Source organism: Staurois parvus, unplaced genomic scaffold (assembly GCF_062004578.1).
Source record: "Staurois parvus isolate SC_StPar_1 unplaced genomic scaffold, SC_StPar_1.0 ptg000166l, whole genome shotgun sequence".
In the NCBI taxonomy this organism is placed as follows: domain Eukaryota; kingdom Metazoa; phylum Chordata; class Amphibia; order Anura; family Ranidae; genus Staurois; species Staurois parvus.
The window spans coordinates 5969665-5988885 of NW_028317962.1; the positions used below are offsets into that span (position 1 = coordinate 5969665).

At 40.5% G+C, this 19221-nt stretch overlaps 1 protein-coding gene across 2 annotated transcripts in view; it reads left to right on the plus strand.

Annotated features, from left to right (window-relative positions):
- Window positions 1-19221, plus strand: part of TNR (tenascin R) — a 667948-nt gene that overhangs the window by 618974 nt on the left and 29753 nt on the right. For both annotated transcript variants that reach the window (XM_089676333.1, XM_089676334.1), the window contains exons 17-19: window positions 5173-5303; window positions 13722-13854; window positions 17323-17474. In XM_089676333.1, the coding sequence (XP_089532459.1) occupies window positions 5173-5303; window positions 13722-13854; window positions 17323-17474 (416 nt within the window). The remainder of the gene's footprint in view (window positions 1-5172; window positions 5304-13721; window positions 13855-17322; window positions 17475-19221) is intronic.

The window sequence follows — 19221 nt, forward strand, 5'->3', positions numbered from 1 at the left end:
AGAAAGATGTCAGAGAGTCACAGATAGAGCCAAACATTACCCTTAGTAGCTGGATAGGACTTGAGCTGCCAATTATCCTGCATCCATGGTAGAGAAGTCAATGAGGGTGTTAATAGGCCCAGAGGATGTACAGAGGATGGTACAAATGAATGGTGTATAAAACCATAACACAGTTCTTCCAGTCAATGAAAAGCCTCTCATGCAAACATTTGCAGATATGAGTAGACACACTGCTATGTCAAGGTGCCCATGTAAAATATGGAACTACTTTAGAGTGAACCTGTGCTTTAAATGCAGGGTATGCAACAGGTTTCCTTAACTGCTGCCAACTCCAGCTGCACATACTCTTCCTTCTGTTGCTCCTCCACTACCTATTTAGCTGTCAAGAGAGAAGAGAAATATGCTGTACTTCTGGGTATAGGTAGGATGTGACAACACTGGTGTTTGGAGATTGGCTGTTCTGGTACCCAGTGCTATTATTATTATTATACAGGATTTATATAGCGCCAACAGTTTGCGCAGCGCTTTACAATATAAGGGAGACAGTACAATTACAATAAATTTAAGTACAGAAGGCCCGTGAGGGCCCTGCTCGTGGCGCTTACAAGCTAAAGGAAGGGGGAAGTGATACAAAAGGTGATAGCTGTGGGGGATGATCTGGTGGAGGTGATTCAAGTACAGTTCTTAGGTGGAGGTGGGGTAGGCTTCCCTGAAGAAGTGAGTTTTCAAAGATCGCCTAAAGGCAGACAGGGTGGGGGCTGACCGGACATGCTGTGGTAGGGAGTTTCAGAGTATGGGAGAGGCTCTGGAGAACTCCTGGAGATGAGCATGGGAGGAGGTGATGAGGGAGCTAGAGAGGAAGATATCTTGGGAGGAGTGGAGTGGGTGATTTGGCCAGTATCTGGAACTATCACATGGGACAGGTGGATAGTTCTCTGCCCTGTTTAGTTCTGATGCAGAGCTTTTTCTTTTAGCTCCTGCCAGCCAAAGGAATAGGTTGGGAGCAAAAAGAAGATGTGTATGTACAGCTGGGGAAGGCAGTAGTTGAGTAAACCTGTTGATTAGCCTTTCATGGGAACACTTACACTGACACGTATTGCAATGATAAACCATTTGCAAGGACACAGTCCTGTCCACCTGAAATAGTTTAATAGCAGGCAAAAAATCCAAACTCACCAAAAGCAAGAACCTTGTATGTGCCTGCAATAAACATAGTGGAAAAAAATGCATATGGGCTGAATAAATGATGGTGCCACATACAAACATATTCATAACTGTGGAGATACGGGCTTGTATCAGTTCTGCTGCAGTGCAATGTCAAGTCCAGTTTGTCCTGCCAGCCTTGTAGCACACACCACCAACCAATAAAGAGCTAATACAGACAAAGAGCCTGGGAGTAACAGTTATGTGTTATGGCATAGATATTAGTTACACGTATCATTCTGTGGTTTATAAGAGAATGCTGATTTGTAAATTTTTGGTAATGGTCATTAGGTTGAATTATCTGCTGGCTTCTTCTATCAGTTTGGACTTTTCCCAGCAGTAGTTTGTGTCTCCACCTCCTTCCACAAGCGTCACGCTTTCTCAGCTGGATTTTTCTATTATAGAGAAGCCATTGGCAGAATGACACTATCATTTGGCTTTGGAATAACCACAGCTGGTAGATGGAACCAGGAATTCTGCTGGCCATATCTCACAGCTGGAGTTCCTGAGAGATACAAGACAGTGGCATATGAATCAGCTTGCCAGCAACCACTCTAATTTAATAGATCAATTCTGGATATAGTTGTCTTTTTTAAGAAAGCATGATTTCCAAAACAAACAGCAGTCAGTACTTTTTTTTATTAGTGCTAAATGATATGTACCGAATTAGTAACAATATTAATAACATGACCAATAGCAACAATAATGCAGTAAACCTGAGGCATCTGGACCATCAGTCCAGCATCTGTAGCCTAAACAGAACCCTGGTCATCAGGCAAATAAATAATGGTACAATTTAGTATCAATTAAAAGACAAAAATGAATCCAGCACTGTATTCAATATTAAATCATCAGTGTACACGTATTTTGTAAGTTAAGGCTATCAGGTTTTTAAAATGAAATATAGTGACACTGACCACACCCATGATTAACCACATCCTCAAAACCACACCCTAATTTGTAGCTAAACCTCACCCTCATTTTTAGCATGTCCTGAAAATATGGTCACAGACTTTTTGCACTTTTCCAAAGTTCAGAAGGTGACTAGAAGGCTGTGTAGAACTGTGATGCGTACTCTGGGGGAGGCAGTGTAAGAATGCCAGTAGGAGGGGCAAAACACATTGGATGGAGCTTCTGGTTTCCAGTGACATCACGTCCTGTCCATGGAACACACGCAAGTGGCGGAGATCCAACACCATTTTTTGCTTGCCTGGCAGGTTTAAATATATTGCTACTAAGGCTATTGATTTTAATTCAAGTGTAAGTGCAATACTTGACATATTTGTTCCATAATAAAAACAGTATTACACTATGGGGGCATCCTCTTTTCTTTTGGTTCCCATGAGTGTATAGGATGCCTAATGTTAAGAATATGGCTGGAAGGAAGAACTGATCAGCGAGATAGGAAGATACTGGAAAAGGAAAGAAATATCCATCACCAGATGAGATGTATTTTTACTCTATTGTGAAAGCAAGGGGTCCATTGAATCTGGAGAGTGTGGTCACTAAGGTGGTCACCACAAGAGGAGCACTGCTTAAGAGCCCAATCTTAAAAAGTCCTAGTCACTTTGTTTATTTTATTGAACACGGAGCACTTTTAAGAAGAATTGATACATATTATAAATTTGAAGGTTTATTTGGACATTTGAAAGGACACTGTAGAATTAGCCAGTGTTGAGCGCTGTATATAAATATATTTACATTTAGTAATAGTGTATCACACTTGAACAGGCGCACCAGTAAGTATAGTTTGTTGTTGTTTTAGTTGTGTAGAGCCATAAGCGTGGTTCACATTTTGTTTTTTAATTACAGCCAATAGCTAGGCCTAAGCACTGTCACATGACAGATGGAGCAACATTAGCACTCCCCCTAGCACCCAGCATCACTCTAAGTGAGCAAGGTGACAATGATTCTTTAAAGTGCAAGCAAATATGTCTGGGTGACTTGGGGCTCTTCCCATAATTTTCAAGTATGCATAGCCTAATTGCACATTATGGCACACTTATCTCCCAAAGCACCCTCCTTCAATGATGCAACATCTGAGCTCTCCCTTTTCTTTTCCAACTGTAGACATCTTCTGTTCTTCTGGGTCTGGAATATTCAGCCATCTTGATTGGCTAGCCTGGAATGATGACTGGCGTGTATATGTAACAGTTACTTTGTCACTGATTATGCCCTGGGGGCATGACTGGCTTATGGATATATTTCTGGGTCCTTGACATGTGTGCACGCAGACCCTCTCCTGGGTCTATATATTTGTGCTGCACTGTTGCCATAGCAATGGTGACCGGCGTAGGACCCTGAGTTCCTAACATACCAGTGTTCTGATTTGGGGCATATTGACACTACAGCAGCCCTTAAACAATACAATTTTCTTTTCTTCCACCTTGGGTGAAAGGAAAGAAATTTGCTCAATTCCCCCATCAACACATTCAGTGTTGATAGAAGAATCCCTCCTGCTGCGCTATTAAGTTTTGCTGGCAGGAAACCTTTCCAGTCGGCAGAACACAATGTTCACTGCTGCTATAGCTGCCAGCAGTGATCACATGGAAAAATCCAACAGGCTGCTTGTACTGAAGTCGATCAATGGATAGACTTCAGTACAACCAGCCTGCCCATAGATAGGTTGAATCTCTTCCTGGCCTTGCTGAACCGGCTGAGATTCGATCCATCGATATGGCCAGCATAAGTTTGAGTGCAGTAAGACAGCTCATATTTTATTGCATGCAGACTGAAGGAAATCTTCTGATGTTCAGTTCAAGCATTTTGGAGTGATATTTGCTCTTGGTAACTTTTTTTTTCTATAGGTGTTACATTTGTGTACTGTAAGTATAGGGTAGTTTGTATTATGTATGTCATTTGTTTGGAGAAGAGACTCCTGGTGGTTGCAAAGCACTGATCTCTTTTTTTTTTGTTTGACATTTTGAACACACATCATTAAAAAGATGATTGATGCAAAAGATTGATATATGCTGGCAACATATTCTTCTTAACTTTGTTCCAGCACAGACTGCATTCTGAGATACGCATGTGCGGATCAGTGTACAACTACAAGAATCTTGCTGGCGGGCAGAAAAGGATATTTTATTGCAGAAGAAACATAAAGAGTCTCAACTGCAATAAAAGCCTACCTGCTAGCAATTTTCAAAAAAGAGTTGTTTTGTTCCACTTTAACTGTTATTAGTGTCATCCACCCAGGTATGCAGTGTAAGAGGGTCTGTGTAAATCTTGGGAATGGATGGGCAAAAATACAAATCCTCTGACAGTTAAAACTGCTCTCATAAAGGTTTTCCATATGTGTATCTAGCTGTGTGCCTGGAGTTCAGCTTTAAAAGGAATCTGTAGGCATTTTTCTGTCTAGGCTAGAATAGGGAACAATTACCAGGCCCCCATTCTTTTTTTTGGTTTTTTTTTGGAGGGGGTTGTTGTTCTACTGGGGGGGGGGGGGTTCATTCACTTCCAGCACTCTCACTATGGTTATGAGGTAAAAATTAAATCTATTGGAGACCCCGACATTGCAGAAAAGCTAAAATAGGTTCTATTCTTTTCCCTACCTTATTAATAAAGTGTTTTATTGCAATTACATCCCTGTTTCCTATTTTGGTGAAAAAATAATTCCCAGGATAGAAAATGAGTAAAAATCTCCCAAATGCGGCAAGTGACTGCCATACAAATCTGACAGGGGCAGGGGCGGACTGACAACTCATGGGGCCCCCGGGCAATAGGGGATCTTGGGGCCCCTGTGTCCTTGCCCAAACAAAAAATCCTATGAAAAAGGTACCAGGGGCATCTCATGGGGCCCCCTACTGATCCTGGGCCCTCGGGCAGTGCCCGAGTTTCCAAATGGTCAGTCCGCCCCTGGACAGGGGTTATTACCATCCCCTACTCTATCAAAAACAAACATGGCTAGAGATAATCTTTAGAAATAATTGATAAAACAATAATTAATATGATTTTATTTTGTTGCAGTTTTGGATCCTCCTATAAACTTGACAGCCTCGGAGGTGTCAAGAACAAGTACCCTGGTGTCATGGCAGCCGCCAATTTCTGCTATTGATAATTATATTCTGACCTACAAATCCACCAATGGCAGCAGAAAGGTGAGTCAACAAATTAGCACGTACCTAGCCTCCATTAATTTTCAAAATACAAATTTCATTATTCAGTTGAAAAAATACGCTTTAGCCATGCATACTGCCAAGTCCTGACTTACCATTTGGCACTGCATAAAGGTATCTCAGGCTCTTAGTACAGAAGATTAGGCTTTTTCATGTTAGACATTTTAACATGTGAGTGGGTGGGCAGCTGAAGCACAACAACATTTTGTCTGTCTTTATTCCAAAGCTGCTAGGACAGAAGCCTCATCATCATCATGTAATGTATAAACCAAGCAGCAATGGAGCTAGGTACGGACATGAGATGATCGTTGCCTTTACTTCCCGACTTTCTGAAATAAGAAAGAGTGACAATATTGAGCCAAAAGTATGTAGGCAAAGGACATGCCATGTCCCCAGTTATATGGACCACAAATAATAAATATGCAGAAAATGATTGGTTAAACCCACAAGTGCTTTTCTCATCACTGCTTTTCATATGTAATGCTTTTTCAAAATAACAATGCAATATAGAGCTTGGATAAAAAGTTTAACACAGTATAACACTTTTGGTAAATAGTACATTTTTAGAGAGGTCTACTCATCAGACAAAAAAGAGGGCATTCCTACATCTCCAATCTCCAACTTAGGTCTATGGCTGGTTTAACACATAACTGTCACTATATAGAATCCACCTCCAGGCTCCTAAACATTTTTTCATAATTTGAGGTGGGCTAAGGAGGACCAGAGAGCTCTGATAGGCAAATAGCAATCAGATCCCATGGACACCAACTTTTCCTGACACTGCCTACTTGTTACTGTTGGCTAGTGAGAATACCTATCACAGTGATGGGAACCTGACTCACTTTTCCGAGTATCAGAAGAAATGTTCAGGAGGTGTAAGGTGGCTTCCATACACTGAAAGCTAGAGATTACTATTTCTATTTTGCTAACTGGTTCACCTTAATTCTAGCTGCTATGCAGAGTGTTTTTTGCAGCTTTAGAAAGGTTCCTCAGGACATCTACTACCTTCTGAGAGGAAGCAGTAGATACCTTGAAGGTTCTAAACAAAGGTCCTTAGGCCTTGTGGATGTAATTTATGTTATATCCCTTAACTGATACATTTACATATTTGAAAAAGCATACACATTACAAGTTAACAGTTCTTTTTATTGTTTGAAAACAACATCGTAAATATGGCAACTGCCCTTTAGGTAGCCTGTTTTGGATCCTACTTAAGTGTTTGAGAAATCCTGTCTAAGTATTTTATGTGTTTGACAAATAGTTGTATTCCTATTTTAAAATATTCACATGTTCCTGCTGCATAATCCAACCGTTTCTTTTCTGCATCTGTGATGTTCTCTGACACCTGTCTCCATGTTGTTCACCTTTCTCTGCACAGTGCAGAAAGAGGTTGTGGCAGAATATGAAATGTTGAGCGGGCTTTATAAGTGACGCTGTTAATGTAATAGTGAAGACAATTGCAGACAATTGAATATGTTTTAACATACAGCAAGTGAATATTCAGGTATATTTTAGTCATTAAGACATGGCACCATTTTTTTTAACTGCATTCATCATATCCATAATAATGCCAACCTCTCCCTAAAGAAATTTCTCTTTTTCCCTAGACGAATAAAGAAAAAACCCAGATCTTATCTGTCCTGTAGTTTAAAGGGCTATTGTTAATAACTTTTTTACAGAAGATTAGGATGCATTCACACCAGTGGCGTTGCTATGGAGGTGCGGGGGGGGGGGGGGTTGGACCACACCCAGGAGACACCAGGGCTGATGCTACCATAAGCCTGTGCTGCCCAGTAGTGTGGCCCCAGAGGAGGTGGAAGTTGTGGCACTTTGTATCCCATGCAGGTGATGGAAGGGGCCAGTGCCCTATCTCTGCCTTGCTCCGACTCCCTTCTTTCCAGAGCAACCCCCCTTTCTTCTTCCACCACCTTTTTCTTCACCCCTCCCCCCCTTCTCCCTCCCTCTCTCACAGCCCCCCCCCCCACCCCACACACTCTCTCCTCTTTCACCCCCCTTTCTCCCCCCCACCCTTCTCTTTTCCTTTCTCCCCTCTTTTGCTTCACCCTCTCTCTCCCCCCCTCCTCCCTCTCTCATCCCTTTACTCTCTTTCTTCCCCCATACTCTCTTACCTCCCCCCATTCTTCCCCCCTCTCCTTCTCTCTTCCCCCTCTCTTTCTCCCATCCCGTTCTTCCCTCCCTCTTTCCTTTTCTCCCCCTTTCTCTCCCACTCTCCTATTTCTCCCTTTTCCCTCTCTCTCCCCTCACACTCTCCACCCTCTTTCTCTTCCTCTTCCTTTCACCCTCCTGTCTCTCCTCTTTATCTGCCCCCCTTCTGCTGCCCCCTCATTCCCCCCCCCCCCGTCTTTTTCCAATCTCTTTCTCCTTTTTTTCCTCTCTCTCTCCCGCCTCACAGGGTCTCCGCTTTTCCTCAGTACCCTTTTTTTTCTTCCTCCCTCTCACCCTCCTCGCTCCCCTCCTTTTTTTCACCCTCCATCTCCCTCCTCTCTATCTTTCTCTTTCCTCTGCTCTCTCTCCCCAATTGCTTGCTCTCTTTCTCCCCCCCCCCCCCCCATATATGTTCTTCCACTTTCTCTCTCTCTCTTCCCCTCCTCTTTCTTTTCTCTCTATGTCCTCTCTCCTCCCCCCCTCTCAAAATGTACGTCAGTGCACAAAGATCTAAATGTTCCTTTAAATTTATAGATCACAACCACCCCTCATTTTGAGAGACATTCTTTCTTTTGAAACAGACCCCTCTAGTGTGCAGATCCTTATTAATAAATGTAATTTTTTTTAAGTATTTATATTGCATTAAAAATGTATTTAGCCATCAAGTACTAGTTTGAAAAAAAAACATTTGTGGGTTTAATTGATCATTTTGTGCATTATTTTTTATGTTCCACATAGCCTTTTCCTAAAATATTCTGTGTTGAAAGGTGTTACTCCTTTCCTTCCTAGAATACAGGAAGGTTTTATATATATATATATATATATATATATATATATATATATATACAGTCATGGCCAAAAATATTGGCTCCACTGTATTTCTGTCAGTTAATGCAGCACTTGGCCCAGGAAATTGTCACAATTACAAATGTTTAGGCATTCTCATGTTTATTTCTTTTGTTTGTATTGGTATGACACAAAAAAGCGGAGAAACAAAAAGCCAAATCTGACACATTCCATGCAAAACGCCAACAATGGACTGGACAATATTATTGGCACCCTCAATTTAATATTTGGTAGCACACCCTTGGAGAAAATAACTGAAATCAATCACTTCCTGTAACCATCAACTAGCTTCTTACACTCTCTACTGGAATTTTGGACTACTCTTCTTTTGCCAACTGCTCCAGATCTCTCAGACTGGAAGGGTTCTTTTTCCGAACTGCTGTTTTGAGATCTCTCCAGAGGTGCTCTATGGGATTGAGATCTGGATTCATTGCTGGCCTGTTCAGTACTCTTCAGCACTTTGTCTGAAACTATTTCTGGGTGCTTTTTGATATGTTCTTTGGGTCATTGTCCTGCTGTAAGACTCATGACCTCTGACAGAAACCCAACTTTCTGACACTGGGCCCTACATTGCACCCCAGTGCCCGAAGGTCAGCTTGAATTTGTCTGGAAGTTGATTGAGGTTCTTTAGCCACCATTCAAACAATCCTTCATTGCAACCTTTGATCACTTTTCTCTTTCATCCACATCCAGGGAGATTAGCTACAGTGCCATGGGCTGTAAACTTCTTGACAATGTTGAGCACAGCAGACACAGGAGCATTAAGATCTCTGGAGATGGACTTGTAACCTTGAGATTTTCCATGCTTTACCACAATTTTTTTTCCCACTCCTCAGACAATTCTTTGCTGCTCTTCCTCTTCTCCATGCTTCATGTTGCACACAGAGACACACAGCAGAAAGGTTGATTCAATTTTTTCACAATTTTAACTGGTTTCGGGTGTGATTTCTATATTGCCAGCACCTGTTAATTGGTACAGTTAGTTTAAATACAAATTACAGGGGCATCACACACTTGGAATGCAATTATTTCTTACAATTTTGAGAAAGTGCCATTCATTTTGTCCAGTCCATTTTTGTGGTTTTGTGTGGAATGTGTCAGATTTGACTATTTGTTTATCCACTTTCTTGTGTCATACCAATATAAACAAACAAAATAAATATGAGAATGCCCAAACATTTGTAATTGCAACAATTTTCTGGGTGAAGTGGTGCATTATCTGACAGAAGTGCAGGGGTGCCAATATTTTTGCCCATGACTGTATATATATATATATACACACACTGTTACTACAGGCATTAGAATTAAAGAACTTTTTAGTTAGAACAGATAACATATTACTGGGGGTTTGTTAAAGCCTTGAATTGGCTATATACTGGTAGAATTTAGTACTAAGTTCAATTTTCTAATGGTTAGTGGGGTCAATCATGCATATTGTAATGCACATGTTCCAGACGCAAAAGAAAGCCATTGAACACATCTTGGATATCATTTAAGTAACAGGTCTGGATGAAATTTTAGGGGTTTTCAGATGAAATTAGTTGACTCAATGTTGATAACATCGAATGCTCTGACAAATGATTTTTTTAGCATTTCTGTAGGTTATGTTATGCTGCAGTATGTTCAAACTAAATTCTACTGGTGTTTGACCAGCTTTAAGTGACATGAAGGCTTCATGGCAGATTGTGCCAGCGGTCAGGGGCTCCCTGGATCACAAGTACCTGCAATAAACTTTCTTGTTTTTATAGGAGATAACCCTTAACCTACACTAAAGGAAACATCACTCAATTGAGTTTTGATCTTTACTTGGGTGTCCACAGGCTGCAATTTGTGGACAACATTTCGGGTGGGTGAGGGGGAGCCTGTGTGTAGGAAGGGGCATCGATTAGCTGCAATCTGATCATTTTTTAACCATTAGCCGCCCGGCCAATGGCCGTTTGGCGGTTTCAGATGTGCCTCTTCATTCCGGGTGCACGCCATTTGGCGTGCTCCCGCACATGCGCCGTTTGCGGTAATGCAGAGCGGCACAGCAGCGGGATCTGTCACGGGCCGTGCACCTCGGACACGGCCGATGACAGATCCGAGTACCGGCTCCCGTTGCTGGTACCATGTGACCTGCTGTGACCAATCACAGCAGGTCACATGACAGTTGTATACAATGGATGGCTTCATTCATGATGCCATCCATTGTATACCAGTGCCTAGCTGTGAATGGTCACAGCTAATCACATGCAGATGTCATGTGATTAGCTGTGACCAAATCACAGCTAAGCACAAAAAAAAAAAAAAAAAAAAAAGCTGAATGAATCGATTTTATTCAGGTAAATGCTTGCTTATAGCAAAGTAATTCTTTGCTATAAGCAAATTGTGTAAAAAAAAAAAAATACTGATCACTTCCCCAAAGTAGTACAGTGTTACTATGGTAACATTGTACTACTTTGGTCATAGTAAAATATGAAAAAAAATCTTTAAAAAAATTAAAAAAAATGTAATAAAAAATTAAATATATTAAAAAAATTAAAAAAAATTAAAAAAAAATATATATATTTTTGTTTCATACTGTCACCAGTCAGTGTCCCTGTTAACCGCCATGCCAGTTATATGATGACGCTGTACTGCACTGGTGACAGTATGTAAAAAAAAAATAGTGAAAATAATTTTTTTAATTTTTTCATTTTCCGAAAAATTATGACATAAAAATACAACTTCAAAAAACTCGCCATGCCTCTTATGAAGTACGCCGGACTGTCTACTCTGCAAAAAGGGGTCATTTGTGGGATATCTGTACTGTTCTGACATTCTTGGACCTCAAGAAATTAGATTGTCTGTCAGTACTTCAGGATTGATCAATATTCAGATCTATACCATAGTTTGTGAACTCTATAACTTTCCTACAAACTAAAAAATACATCCTAATTTGGGTTATTTTCACCAAAGACATGTAGCAGAATACATCTCGGCCTAAATTTATGAAGAACAATTATTTATTTGTAAACTTTTATAACAGAAACAAAGAAAAATGTGGGTTTTTTTCAAAATTTTTGGTCTTTTTTTGTTAATTTAGCAAAAAATAAAAACCCCAGCGGTGATTAAATACCACCAAAAGAAAGCTCTAGTTGTGTGAAGAAAATGATAAAATTTTAGTTTGGGTACAGTGTTGTATGACCGCGCAATTGTCATTCAAAGTGTGAGAGCGCTGAAAGCTGAAAAATGGCCTGGGCAGGAAGGTGTAAAATTGCACGGTATTGAAATGGTTAAGTTAAAACAGCCTGACAAAAACTCATCAAAAATGCTTTTACATGCATTTTTGGTGCATATCCATTGAAGTCTATAGGGCCAAAATCACACTGCAACCACACAAAGTAGCACCGAACCCTTTTCCAAAAACATGCCACGCTGTGCTGCACTGATGTGAACGGGCAACATAGAGAATAATGTGATTTTACTTTGGGATTGATATACTAAAACTAGAGAGTGCAAAATCTGGTGCATGGTAGCCAATCAGCTTCCAACTTCAGCTTGTTCAATTAAGTTGACAAAAAAAAAAGCCTGGAAGCTGATTGGTTTCTATGTAAACCTGCACCAGATTTTGCACTTTCCAGTTTTAGTAAATCAACCCCATTGTCTTGCAATTCTGTGCTACCTCTGAAGTCACCTCTGAAATACACTAGTGTGAACCAGACTTAAGGGAAATGAGTAGCCAGATTCATTTAATGTTTAAATAATTATTCTAGAAGGTAGATTGTTTTTGAAGATTGTTACTTTTTACTACTTTTCTTCAAATTTTGTAAATGTGCATTATGTCCCCATGACCTATAGGCTTACATTGTGTTCATGTTTTTATTTTTGTTCATACACAGCCCCGTGCCACTGCTGAATGTATATGCATACAAATTAATTCAGATTTATACAGGTTTACAAGGCAGACGACTATAATGCTAATACAGCAACCCAGGAAGCCAAGAATAAAACTACAAGGGGCGTACAGTCATTACTATAAGCCTACAGACAATTTATAAAAGCAGGAACACAAAGTAAAATATTCAATGCCATAATTAAATTCTACTAGATTTTTCTTCTAAGAGTGACTCATGGGGAGTTATTGACTAAAACTGCATGGTGCAAAATCTGATGCATCTTTACCGAGAAACCAATCAGCTTCTTTTAAGGCTCCGTTTACACCAGTGCGTTTTTTAGTTCTTTTTGCAGAATCGCACTACAGTCCATTTAACATGGTTTCCTATGGAACATGTTCACATCTATGCTTTTTTGAGCTGCTGCGTTTTTTGCGGTTTACATTTTTATTCTGCCCAGCAACAAAAAAATTCCACAAAAAAATGAGCTGAACAAAACACGCTAAATTATGTCAAAAATGCATAAAAATGCATCTAAACCGATTGTAGAAAAACGCAAAACGAATTGCGAAAAGCAAAAAGCAAACTGCATAGGTGTGAATGGAGCCTTATTGTCAAAGCTTAATTGAACAAGCTGAAGTTAGAAGCTGCTTGGCTACCATACACAGCTGCACCAGATTCTGGGTGCTCCAGTTTTAGTAACTCTTCCCCAAAATGTATAAACAAGTTTTATTCCTTCTATATTCTTTAAGATTTTTTTTTACTACAAATGGTTATTTTGTATATCCACTCTTGTGCTCTAAGTCTACTTTTACATTTTTCATATTTATCTGGGCATGGACTAATAAATTGGTGGGACTGTTCATTGACTGTGGACCACCATGAATAGTGAAGCTGATTAAAGAAGAACTCCAGGAACTAAATAGGTTACCAATGATTCCTGAGCCCATGGGCGGACTGACCATTTGGAAACTCGGGCACTGCCCGAGGGCCCAGGGTCAGTAGGGGGCCCCATGAGATGCCCCTGGTACCTTTTTCATAGGCTCTTTTGAGTTTGGGCAAGGACACAGGGGCCCCATGATCCCCTATTGCCCGGGGGCCCCATGAGTTGTCAGTCCACCCCTGCCTGAGCCCATTGGTGGGATGATGATTGGAGAGTGGAAGATGATTGGTGGAATTCTCGATTAGACTTCACAGGTGAGGGTATTTTTGGAATCTTTCAGGACAGCAAGCCTACTTGTTACACTCAGGATATCCTATTGGTGCTATAATATACATTAATGGCCTTCTACTAAGAAGCAGCCCAGATTTATTAGGCTTGCTGTCCTGGAAGATGATTGGAGAAAAGACATTTCAGTGAAAGCATGAGAAACTCACACAAGAGGAAGATGTGCATGGTTAACATTGCTGTTTTCTACATTCCTTCCTATTTATTATTCTAGCTCCCAGATCATTCATGACTATGGTTTCATGCCTAGATTTAGTCCTTGATGAATATGCATTGAATGATAACATTTATCTGCCTGCCTGTTAGGAACTGATTGTGGATGCAGAGGACACATGGATCCGACTGGAGGGTCTGCTCGAGAGCACAGAATACAATGTCACTTTACTATCAGTACTGGATGGAGAACGAAGTGCTGTCACTCACACAGTCTTCACGACAGGTCAGTGTTCCTCAATGACACAGGAAATTCATCATTCCTTTAACATATGCTTGTACTACGGAGCTGTCAACTCTGTTTTGAGGGACATTCCCTGAGGACAGCTCTGGTTAAGCAGCATGCAGTTAATCAGCTCCACGGTCATTTTCAGGTATAACGTTGACTTCTGAAAAATGATTGCAGGCCGATGGTAAAGGCTAGTCTCATTTTCTAGTATTCCTATTATTTACCTTGGTTTTAGTTATCAGTTCTGCACTGCACATCAATTACATTTCATAACATCAAGGCACATTTTAGGAATGTATCATAGTGAATATATAATCCTTTTCCATTTTGTTTTAGATTTCCATGTTAAGATGATCAACTTAATATGTGTTCATTCTTCAAATATGTGTAGAGAGGGGCAGACATAATTTCCTTTTTTTTTTTACGTATTCAGGTTCTTCTTACTACTTAGGAATGCTGCAGGGTGACTGAGCTACTGTTTCTCTCAGTGGAATCAGACTGATTTAAAATAAATAATACTGATATCACTACCAGAGATCACAGTTCTGGGCAGGCATAGCCAAATAATGGCATGGAGTATAGATTTGGTCATGTTTTCCTTTACCTGGGCTACCTAAGATTGAGCCAGACTAGGTTTGCATGACCAAAGGCTTGGGAAAAAATGCAATAACCATTCATTTGAAAAAAGAATTCAAACAGTGGTGTAAGGCTAGCCATACACATAAGGGGGTTGGTTTACGAAAGTCAATTGCACTTTGCAAGTGCAGTTGCACTCCACGAGGGCATTTGTGCCAGAGTGTTGCTGATTTCCATCCTCAAATCATGTGCAAACACAATTTATGTTTTTTTTATTTTACTTGCATGTGATTGGGTATTCTTTGCAAAGTGAAGCTTCGCTACATTTACTAAGCTCTGGAGCAAATGTTCTTGCAGAGTGCAACTGCACTTGCAAAGTGCACAGTCTATTTTCCTTTAGTAAATCAATCCCTAAGATTTCTCAGATTCAGAATATTTTAATTCCAAAGGGAAATTACTAAAGTACAATTACATTCAACAAGACAACACAAAAATCACAATAACAAAGCACAACAACAAAATTTCCAATATTATCAAATAATACCACATAAAACTAAATTGATACTGTACTGTAATCAACTATACCATTCTATAAAAGTACTACATAGAATAAATAACACAGACTGAAAAAAAAACAGAGAATCAAACTACCAACATGCAAATTACACCACCTTCTAACATTACCAGGGGCGGACTGACAACTCATGGGGCCCCCGGGCAATAGGGGATCATGGGGCCCCCGTGTCCTTGCCCAAACTCAAAAAAGCCTATGAAAAAGGTACCAGGGGCATCTCATGGGGCCCCCTACTGACCCCAGGCCCTCAGGCAGTGCCCGGGTTTCCAAATGGTCAGTCCGCCCCTGAACATTACCCAAAATCATTACACATAACATAATATAAAAACTACACAAAATCTGGATCATAAACTACTATAGGTCATTTGGAACCAAGTAGGTCATCCACATTAAACAGCATGGATGGAGGAATCTCTACTACCAACTAGTGTATTCTGACAGCCCCTAGTCCCACAGTTGTTAGAATATCTGAAGAGTGACTGTAGTGGATTGGCTGCAGTCACAGTTAGGCGCTGAGAATTTTCTGGCAGGCTCTTTCAATTTTCAAATCGAAGTTTGTTGAGTCAGGTGGTGTTGACAGGGCCACACAGGGCTTGAATTACAACTTGATTGTGCATGAATCAGCTGAAATTCAAGCTATGTATGGGACACCATGCTGCAATGGGGCTCAACTTCTCAAATTTGAGAAGGAGGTCCCAATAGGGAGATTTTCTGAGGCCTTCATTTCTGAAGAACTGATGTCAGATGCACAGGAACATGCTTTTGGACCATGCTGTTGCTAGTTGCAAAATGTCTTTGCATATCCCTTATCTGTGAGCAAATATATTGCCTTCAAAGTTTGTGACCATCCTGGCCAGCACTTTCACCTTAAAGAATTCTCACTTCAATCCCTTCCTCCTACATCCCTCAGTATCCATCTTGCCTCTGCTTGTTTCAGAGAAAGCATCACTTGTCAAGCAGCCGTCTCCTTGCTAGGTACGTTGCTGGACGGCTGTAGAGGTGTCTGTCCAACCTTGTACCTAGGCTTACAAAGCACACAGGTACATGGAACAAAGCAATAAAACAACTGAAGTGAGAGTTCTTCTTTAACCCTGTGTGCCTAACCTATTCCTGAGGCTGAAAAATCTGAAAAAAAGAAGTTTGTGTTAAAGAATAAGTTTACCTTTGGAATATGTTACATGTCCCACCCGTTTTTAGGGTGGAACATGTAACATGTTCCAGCATCTGCACCCTCTTCCCCCGTTCCCCTCCCCCCCTCCCAGTGACAGTTGGTATGGGATCTTCTCTGCGGGGCACAGTTTCCTGTGAATGGATAGACAACAAGTATTGTCAGCCATTGTGGCAGATGGCTTGTAGTTCTCAATGAAGTACGAGGGGGTTGATGAGCACTCTTGTAGTTCATTGATCTTCCTGCTCTCAAGTAACTGCCTCCCTGTATGAGGTACAGGCAGACAGCTATCCTGAGAGTCTGCAGCAGCCTGAGATTGCACCTGTGATCTGCTGATCATGGGTGCAATGCTCTGCAGGCTCCTTAGAAAAAAATACTATACGCATATTTTTTTACCTGCAAAAAATGCATTTACTGTATTATTATTTCAGGTGAACTTAGAATTTGTGTTTATAGAACAATTGTACATGTAATAAATAAATAAATAATGTTATGTAAAAGCTAGACTACAAAGTTCATCACTGGCTGGGGTGGTAATAGGGATGGGAAGGCTTAGAATTTACATGAAGGCAGAGAAAAATTGGTTGATCCTGAAAAATGTTGGTGAGCTACTGAGTAGCTGGCTAGAGAATTAATGCTAAAAGAAAGTTACCTGCAATGCAGATTTTCTTTGGCAACTTCTATTCCTAGCACTGGTTCCTAAAACCTAAACTCTTGAAAATAAAATCATTAACCTGAGAGGTTAAAAAATGACAGTTAAATTATAAAATAAAGAATAACCAAGAAAAAGAAGGAAAACTAGAATAACCTAAGTTCTGCTGGCTATCCAATAGCTGTTACATTGCACAACTCTTCTTCCAATTGATAATCTCACGAAACAGTAAAATGCTGTCTCTTCTGTACTTTTTATTGCCTACTACACTGGCATTTGACAGGGGAATCATTTCATTGTACTGTCAATGTCCACTTTAATTATAATTGATCTAGCCTCTGAACAACTACGGCACCTGTCAGCCAAGCTATAATGACACTTTGGTTAAAAATAATATTTATTTGTACAATGTGGAAGACAGTTGAGAAAACTGTAGGAGAAAGTGCACCTATTGACTTGCCTCATGACTGCACGTTGCCTTCTCTCTCTGTTCAGGAGGAAGAGTGTTTGCCTATCCCCAGGACTGTGCTCAACATTTAATGAATGGAGACACTCAAAGCGGAGTATACATGATTTATATTAACAGCGATCAGACTCTGAGTGTGCCTGTGTTCTGTGACATGACCACCGATGGAGGAGGCTGGATTGTGAGTTTTGGGAAGGAGAGAAGAGTATATTTGTGAACTGCTACCATGGCCCTATTATCCTTGCATGAGTGCAATCACTTTTACCAATTATCACAGTTTATGCTGCTTGGGGGAGTAGCTAAATATTTTTGCCATCAGTGCATTTTGTGAACAAGATACCCATTGTGCCATTATTAACCATACACACTAATGAAGCGATAACAATAGATAAAATAGCCAGGGCCCCCAGAACCAGGGGTCAAGAGAAAGAGCAAAGAGAAAGGAAAAGTGCAAGATTGAAAGAAGGGGAAAAGAGCTGGAGAAGGATGTTGGGGACACCCTAGCCAGAAACCCAATGCCGACAGTAGTGTGTAGCTTTCGGGGACATGAAAGAATGAGCTTTTTGTATCCACAGGGCCTAGGTTTTTAGGCCCTGGTAAAACTATCCAGTCTTCTGACAGTTAAGAAAAACCTGAATTAAGAGACATATGGCCTCCTTCTGAAAAGTCTAGTCCCTTGGTTGTCTCTGAACTCAACTCTTTCTGGCACATTAACCCAGAAAGAGCATTCAGACAGTGAAGTTAGACTCCTGATATGCATACTTGTTCCATGTCAGTGGCTCTAAAAGTAATAAAGCCTATGAATCCATGTTATACACAGGAAACTAGAATTTTCGAAAGGAAAATTGGGCAGAAGAATTTAGCAGAAGACACAAGCATCTTTGTCTAAAGGTCACATCATGTGTAACAGCCCAGAGGACATTTTTACCTATGTTATCCCACTGTGACCAACACAGTGAGGAGCAGAATTTACCTAAATGGGCAGTAGGCCATTGACTCCAGAATAAAAGGCATTTTAAAAAATTAAACATTCACTAGGTGTAACCATTCACAGTACAGCCTATTATTATGATGATAAATGTAATTTTCTAAAGTGACAAGACTAGTAGGCCCATCCTTAGGTCAAAATAGGCCTTTGACTTCAGACTTTACCTTTAGAACAAAAAAAGTTAATTTTTATTTGATTTTAAAGTAGAAGTCCAGCCTATTCCTATCTAAGCTCCAATCCACTTCCATCCCCTTCTAAACCCTATTCTATCTACCCTGTGAAAGGGAGATTTGTATACTTACCTATTCTGAGAGCTGTCCAGTCACATGATCAGCTCTCACCAATGGTTCAGGGTAGAGGAAGAGGGACAGACAACAACGGATGCTCCAAAGTAAGTCTAATTGTGACATCAGTGACCAGGCTCTGCAGCCATTGTTCGCAATCTCTCCTCTTCACTGAAGCCTGCCACTGGGGAGATCACGTAGTTGGACCAGACTACTCTCAGCATAGGTAAAATTGATAGAATAGGGGTTAGAGCTGATTTATAAAAAGTGATCAATAGGTCTGAATTGCTCTCCTAAACTATACAGTATTAGAGGATGAACAGCTGAAGTCTGGTTACTTGCTACAGACAATACAAATTCAAGGTCATATGGGTAAATTACGCCTCAAGCACCCATGCCTTTTAAAACCTCTACCCCTTTTATCATCCTCCATGTTACATCATTATTATCAGGAAATTTTAAACACTATTTATTGTGTTCTCTGAGCACCCTTGGATGTTTGCTGCTATTAGAAGCAGTTTGCTGCCTGATTTGTTCTTGAACTATAGACTGCAAGATTCAATAGTGTGCAAAAACAAGATGGCTTTATGTTGCTTGAGCTGCAGGGAATCCTTTGACTCCTTGAAGCAGACTCTGCCACTCCACTGGCAGTTTAG